The following is a 7,739-nucleotide window of genomic DNA, read 5'->3' as shown; positions in this document are numbered from 1 at the left end:
CGCCCCGCCGCCGTCACTTCCGGTGCAGGCCCAGCCGAGGCGCGCCGTCGCTAGGAGACGTGCCCGCGTGACACAGCCCCGCGTGCGCGGTGACGTCGGGGACGGGAGCCGCCGCGGATCAGCTGGCGGCGGTCGCTGCGGGTCCGGGCTTCGCGGGGACTGCGGCGGCAGGTAACATGGCGGGGCCGGGGCGGCGGCGCTCCGCGGCCGGGCCGGGGATGGAGCCCGCCGGCCGCCCGCCCGGCAGCCGGAGCCGGGGCCGGGGCCGGGGCCGTGAGGGGGCGGCGGCGGGGAGGGGAGTGCCGGGCGCGCCCGGGCCCCGCTCCGGCCCGCTCCCGCTGCCGCCCGCGCTCCGTCCTCACGGCCCTTCTCCTCAGAGACCGCGGCGGGGACGTCGCCGCCATGGGGGAGCTGTTCCGCAGCGAGGAGATGACCCTGGCCCAGCTCTTTCTCCAGTCCGAGGCCGCGTACTGCTGTGTCAGCGAGCTGGGCGAGCTGGGGAAGGTCCAGTTCCGCGACGTGAGTACCGGCCGCCGCTCGCGGGGAGCACCCGGGAACGGCGGCCGCCGCCGCCACCTCCCTGCCTCTGCCTGGGCCTGCGCCCGCCGCGGCGGGTGCCGCCGGAGAAGAGGCCGGGGGGGGGCGGGCAGCGGCAGCCGCCCCTCGCTCCCGGGGTGCTGGGGCCCCGGCGCCTTCGGCCGCGGCTGTGTGCCGGTGGGTGTCCTGAGGGTGTCTTGCCTCTCCCTGCAGCTCAACCCCGACGTGAACGTGTTCCAGCGTAAATTCGTTAACGAAGTCAGGAGGTGTGAAGAAATGGACCGCAAGCTCAGTACGTTTCTCTCTGGGTTTTGATACGGCTCGAACACTGCAGCTTTTACCGAAAAAAAAAAAAAAAAAAAATCAATGGAGGCTAAACCTGCAAGGCAGTGTCAGAAAACAAAGCACTGACCAGAGGAGTGAAGGCTGCCTTTCTCCTCTGTGTCGGCCAGTCAGACTGCCTCCAGGGATTTGCTTCCTGCTTGAAAGATAACTAACCAAATAAGACGATCTTGGAGTAGGAGGTGAAAGAATTCACAGCTGCTGATCGGGCTAGGTGGAGGTTACGGTGGCAGTTTGACATTGAAGTATTGTTTTAGTTAACATTAACAATGCTGTCTCTCCAGGGTTTGTTGAGAAGGAGATTAAAAAAGCAAATATTCCTATCATGGACACCGGTGAAAACCCGGAGGTGCCTTTTCCACGTGACATGATTGACTTGGAGGTAATGATGTGTGTTAAGACTCAAGTAGTATTTGACTCTAGATGGAAACAGGGGAAATTAGCTCCGTTGGTAGATTCTCATTGAATTGAGTCAAAACCTGTTGGAACTGCATGGTTTATGGTGGGTCTGTGTTGAAGTTTATGAGGGTTTTTAATGATTTGAAGAACACTGTGTAAATCCAGTCTATAAAAGACTGGCTGTGTATGAGAAGTTTCAAACTGCCTGAAGAGAATGTCACTGATCTGGATCTGCATGCCATAGCAGACTGGGGACGCATCTGTAATTGCATGCAAATTGCGTGGGGATGCAAAGCATCTTGCCTACTTTCTTGTTTTAATAGACTTAATAGCACTCATTTATGGAATTGCTTTAAGTCCTTTTTCCTTCTCCTTTTCACATCTTGTAGGCAAACTTTGAGAAAATTGAAAATGAGCTTAAAGAAATCAACACGAACCAGGAAGCTCTGAAGAGAAACTTCTTGGAGCTGACAGAATTAAAATTTATACTGCGTAAAACTCAGCAATTTTTTGATGAGGTCAGAATACCGGGGGCGGGTTAACACTTGGGGAGCTGGTTCTTCTCCCATAAATTACCATTTTTATTCTTAAATATATTTTCAGTTGCTGTTTTGGACAGCAGGGTCATTTTTATGCTTTGTTTAAGAAAGCTTCTCAAATTATTTTCCATTTTTCATGCAGTACACATAGCTACCCACGATTTACCTCTTATAATGTTGTTCTGGGTTTGTTTTAGTTAAGGTTTGTCTAAAAATTGTGTGCAATAATTAAGATGCTAGTAGTCGTTAAAGCACATCAACAGACCAAACATTTGGTGCTACAGTGAGCCCTTTCTTCATTGGGTAAGGGTTTCTTTGGTACATATGCAGATAAACAGTCATGTCTGGCTTTCACAGAGGAATTAGCCTTTGAAAGGTTATATGGAGATTACTCATTAGGGTCAAAATACAAAGTCCACTGAATAGGTTATTTGTTTATTTATTTATTTATTTATTTCACTAAGCCTTTGATCAAACCCTAAAGTTTTCAGAGGCAAGTTCTGGAGCAAAGCTGCCTTTTAAAATCTTCAGCGTTTTGTCAAATAATTGCTAGGCCAGAAACTGGCAACTGTTTCACTGGACCTGAGAAGAGCTTCTCTGATGTCATTTGTGATACAGACATAAAGCCTGCGTGAGAGAAGATATAATCCTTTGTTGTAAAGCTTAACTATCTCAAAGTCTAGGGTGTTTTCTCAAAGAGCTCCTGTATGTTTTTTAGAATGGTAAGGACATGTTTTTGCTGAGTATATGTCCTGTTTCCTCTAATCCAAGGATTTGATCAAAGAATTCTTAATGGATATGGCTTCTGGTATTTACAGAGGCTGTGATCAAGTAGAGCTGGGCTCCTGCAAACTTCAGACCGTTTATCTAATGGTTTGGTTTTTGGTTTTTTGGCATAGGATGCTGCCTGTTCAGGCACTAAGGTTGTTCCCGTGCCAACACAAGTCTTAGTCACTGCTGACATAGATACTGCTGCTAGTATGATCAGTTGATTGGTCATGGGGTTGGTTTCAGTACGAAAAAACCTCATCTTTGAGTGTTGAATGTTCACTTACCAGTGTCTCCTTGGACAAACAGCGTTAACCTGATAATCTATTACTTAGCTGCGTTAAGGGGCCACTGCCTGCCTGTTCTGAGTATTGAGTAAAACCAAGTACAGCTAGTGCTGTGCACTTTATTAATTACTGTCCTCTCTGGTGGAAGCTGGCTACTGCTTTTCTTCAAGTACACTATGATCATACTAAATTTAAAGATCAAAATCAATTTTCTAAGCGGTCTGTGTCAGGTCACCCACAAAATGGAATTCGTGTCAGACTTAAATGAACTGGCCGCAGAAAGTTTAGATACATTCCTGCTCCTGTTTGATAACTGTTTCCTGTAATAATAAAACAAAATAAAACAAATAAAATGTACTGCTATATGTAAAAGCAAACTGAACAGCTCATGTGTGGAGTTCAGTAAAACATAGGTGTTGAAAATTTAAAACTGTTTCAGTTCACACGATAAATAGCAATCAGCTGTGCGTGAGAGATCCTGACTAGTCCAGGGCTTTTGAGCCTTGTGCTGTCTACTTATTATCCCGAAGTGGTGAATGCTTCATTTCTTCATGCTGTCATTTGCACAGTACCTTCAACACTTGAAGACTTCAATAACTTGTAATTAAGATTGTGTTATTCATAGTAATAAGTTGCACAAGAAATGGCTTACTATCCAAATCACTTTATACTTGGCACTTGCTCTGCCCTCTGGAGTTTGTGCACTGGGGGAGGGAGGATGGCAAAATTTTTTCACTTGTTCTTCATATGACCATTCTAGTCAAAGTAGCCATTTCTTGTTTCAACATATCATGTTGATAATTATGCTCCTTTTCTCAGTCTTCTTGTCTTTGCTTATGAAGAACAGTATGAGCTGGAGAGATTTCTCTGAAAGTTTTGCCTAGAGTGTGAGCGTAAAAGAAGACTGGAAAAGTAATGGTTAATGGCATGCAGTCCCCTTTCTCTCTTTCCTCTAACTCTTCTTGCCATCTGCTTTTTTCTGTTTGTTTTGCATCTGTAATTTCTGTCTGGGCTCTGGGTTAATAAGTTAGATGGTGAAATAAATTCCTTTTAGTTCTTGTGAAAATTGATTTTTGTTCTGTTCGTGAACTGGAAGGGGCTTGAATTGTATGGCGCTGTGTGTAGTGATCCAGAGCTGCTACAGAGCAGAACTATAATCAAGAGTAGGGAAAATGAACCTCATCTTCAGGCCTTGAGATTAAAGGTGCTGATCTGGGTGAAAAACAAGCAATTTGAAAATGTTTAATAATGAAAGGTCTGCATTCTAATTACTGGCATGCAAATGCTTGGGTTTTTCCAATCCTGAGTGATCTGGTGTAGTAAAAATACTTCACAATAACTATGATATTTCACTCACTGCTGGTGAAAACTCTTATTCAAAGTAAATCTCCTAGAGTCTTGTTCTTCTGCATTGTAGCTGGATAGCTCTTTCATTTCTACATAGTCTCTCAATTTTTTATTTCTGTTAAATCTTACAGTGCTGCTTTAGTTATTCTTCCAGAACCAGAGCTGATGTTGCCATGCTGTTTCCTTTCTAGAAAGGGTGTGATCATCGTATCAAAGTAGTTGTTGAGAGATGAAGTTAAAGAACATAGGGGTTTGTTATGCAAGTAATCCTTGTGGAAGAAAAGTCTTGTTTAGTAAAACTGGTCTAATCCAAATTTATTCTAAACTGGTTTGTTTTGTAATTTCAACCGCTCTAAGCAGGACTTGTCTCTGTTTTATACAGCGTCCTGAATAAAGGACGCATAGCCCAAAAGAGTCAGAGGTAATATTAAATGTTTGTAAGAATTACTCTCTCAAGAGAGTCGGATCCAAAGTTTTCATGTGTGCTATCCTTCTTTTTTGTGTTTCATATGCTAAAATGTGGTGCACCTCACAAAAATTATCACAGAGAGTATCTTGATTACTGATAAATACAATACAAGCCTCTTAAAATTTTAACTTGCTGTTTTTCAACATCCTGAAATCTAGATATCAAATAATCACTGGTATGTTTGGTCTGTATGTTTTGTTTTAGGGTACCAAACTTTCTTATTTTGGCTGTGTTCTCTGTGAAGCAAAATTTTCATTCAGTTTTTGATGTTGCAACAAGTGGCCTTAAAGTTGAAAGGATCAGAAATCCTTCTTGTTGGCTTTCCAAACTAAATTAAGGGCTCCCTTACTTTTGTAACATCTGTAAGCTAAAGCAAGTGTGTGTGCAAGCAATTCAGCTGCATTTGATGTCAGCCTTGCAAAAGCTTTTCTTGTATATGGTAAATACTTTTATTTGACGTGCAAGTAAAATGTTGCAGAGTTTTTCACCAAAATTATGACACAGCACAAACAAAGAAACTGTGGCTGAGTCATTAAACTTGCTATATGCTTTTGCAAGGCTGCGGTGTATGTGTGCATGCATTTTACGTGTTCTAGGGTCAAACTCTACTTTCAAGTGTATTTTGGCAAGTTCCCTTGACAGCTCTGTGGGGAAGACCTCCTGTATACCACAGAGGGTAGAATTTGGCCCTCTGTTTGTGCTAAAGAACTGTAACTTTTGTCATTTCGTTATATAAGCTGCAGAGGTAGAAATAACTATGATGTGGGGTTGAATGAAGGATGAAGATGGTGCACAAGAGGATGTGATTTGAGCATCCTTCCTGACTTGAAACGCTGATGCTTACAAGCTATATTCCCAAGAATTTTACGCTGCAAATTAGTTGCAATGAAGGACAGTATAAGACTGTATCCTATTTTAATGACTGGCTAGTCAAAAAACGAGCAACATCGTCAGACTGCCCTAAGCAATGCATCTTATGTGTCTGGCAATAATACATATAGTGAATAAGGATAAATATCTTGAACAATGAAAAGATTTAATCAGTAAGCATGTTTTTAAGCTGGAAGTATTGTGTGTTTTTCCTGGAGGGAGAACTTTGTAAAGCCAGTAAAGAAAATTAGCATCCGGTACTTCCAGGTTTTGTTACTGATTCTGACCCTGTATCTACACTGATGTGGCAAGTAACACGGAATCAATCAAACTATGGTCACGTCGTTCTGACATAAATGAGGTATTGCCTTTGCTTTAAAGTATGGCAGAAGGCCAACACACATAGGGTATGCAGGTCTTGCTTAACTGGTTGTAGGGTTACAGCCTTGTGAAGTTGCAAGCTGCCCTAAGGTCAGTTAAACTGTCTGTGGAAGACTTACCTGTGTATTGTTCTTCCTGTTGCATAGAACGAGACTCCCAGGCTACTTTATGTGCAAGTATAATTTCCCAGGCACCTCTTAGAAACGCCTTTTGCATCTTTATTAATATGCAGAAAATGCAGTAGTAGTGCAAGACGGAATCAGCATCTACCTTCACATTTTTCTCCGTTTAAGATATAGGGAAGAGAGTGTGTCACCCTGTTTTGTGCCATTAAAAAATGGTTCTTGGGAACATCACTTGTATTTAAAACTTGATAAATTTTTTTGAATTCTGCCTTTCTTCAGACTTATATATCCCACAGCCCCGTCATTATGCTGCAGCAATCTTGAGACCTTTCTTGTAAGGAAGCTTTGCTGAGCCATTCCACTTCTCCTCTTGTTTTTCTCCTTCCTTGTGTGATTCCTGCTGTCTTTTCTATCATCTAGTTCCTTTTTCTGCTGTCTTGTGTTCGTTCATTCTTTTTCTTCTTTTTTTTCTTTTTTTTTTTCTTTCTTTTTTTTGTCTCCCCAAGCTATCTCCTGGTTCCTCGTTCCCTGCATGCCACTAACTAGTTTCATTAGATATTAATTGATTTGTGAATTCAGGCTGAATTGCATCATCAGCAGATGGCGGATCCAGACCTGTTGGAGGAATCCTCTTCACTCCTGGAACCAAGCGAGATGGGAAGAGGTGCCCCGCTACGACTTGGGTAATGGCAATTTCTGCTTTCTTTTGTCTGGCTTTAGGATTGCTGTTTTATGCTCAGCCTGTGGAATCTACAACCATTTGAGCGCAGTTGTAGAACTTTCCAGACTGGCACATCAAGCAGATGAAGGCTGATCTAAAACCAGCTGCTGGTCTCTGTTGTTGTCCTATGTACATTAACTTCCCAGTTCATATTTGTGCTTCACACACTTCTGTCTGCACAAAAAATTATACTAGTTTGTTCCTTGTAAATCTGTTCTGGTTGCTTTTTCAGACATTCTGAGCTCTCACAGCTTTGTTGAAACTAGTAACTACTGTGGGCACATAATAGTCTGAAAAAACTGTACAGTTCTATATCCTTTTTATTAGCTGCTTCCTGACTGTCTTTGTACGTGTGTAATTCTTTATCTGGACATAGAGGTTTGAACTAGTGAGGTCTTCCGAAGCACGTGCCTAGAACATAGTCAATGGTAGCTGTGACTGCTATAATCCTTGCCACGTAATTTGCCAGGAACCTATTGAAATGAAGACTAGCAGGCATAGAAACTGTATGTCTGAATGCATTTGTTTCTCCTTTAACCACTGATTTTTTTTTTTTTATAGACGATTTTATTCTGTTAAAAGGCATAGCTTGTGCTATAGTGCAGTTGTTTTTGTTGTGTTTTTATCTCTGTGTATTTAAAAGACCTTCCATTTTGCTTAAAGAACTAATTTTAAAACAAGATTTTTCTAGCTTTCAATCTAATGCTAAACTCCAGTTGCCATCAGTGTTTTGGCTGTTAGACTATGTATTCTTTTTGGTGCAGAACTTACATTTATGCTGCTCCCTTTACAGTTTTGTGGCTGGTGTGATCAACCGTGAGCGGATCCCCATGTTTGAGCGTATGCTATGGCGAGTGTGCCGAGGGAATGTATTTCTGCGTCAAGCAGAAATTGAAAACCCCCTGGAGGATCCTGTAACGGTAAAAGGACCTATTGTTTACAGCAGCAAAAGCC

General features: G+C 42.8%; 1 protein-coding gene across 9 annotated transcripts in view; it reads left to right on the top strand.

The window, feature by feature from the left end:
* Positions 1-55: 55 nt before the first annotated feature.
* Positions 56-7,739, top strand: part of ATP6V0A1 (ATPase H+ transporting V0 subunit a1) — a 30,674-nt gene continuing 22,990 nt past the window's right edge. For 2 of the 9 annotated variants that reach the window (XM_030023597.1, XM_030023594.1), the window contains exons 1-7: positions 56-171; positions 378-519; positions 751-829; positions 1,164-1,261; positions 1,668-1,796; positions 6,644-6,747; positions 7,579-7,705. In XM_030023597.1, the coding sequence (XP_029879457.1) occupies positions 403-519; positions 751-829; positions 1,164-1,261; positions 1,668-1,796; positions 6,644-6,747; positions 7,579-7,705 (654 nt within the window). In that variant the 5' untranslated portion in view covers positions 56-171; positions 378-402. Of the gene's footprint in view, positions 172-374; positions 520-750; positions 830-1,163; positions 1,262-1,667; positions 1,797-6,643; positions 6,748-7,578; positions 7,706-7,739 lie in introns of all 9 variants that reach the window. The other 7 variants (XM_030023600.1, XM_030023599.1, XM_030023602.2 and 4 more) reach the window with 5 other exon arrangements.

Source organism: Aquila chrysaetos, chromosome 8 (assembly GCF_900496995.4).
Source record: "Aquila chrysaetos chrysaetos chromosome 8, bAquChr1.4, whole genome shotgun sequence".
Lineage (NCBI taxonomy): Eukaryota > Metazoa > Chordata > Aves > Accipitriformes > Accipitridae > Aquila > Aquila chrysaetos.
The sequence above is the reverse complement of the archived record's forward strand: the minus strand, read 5'-3'. Positions and strand labels throughout refer to the sequence as shown.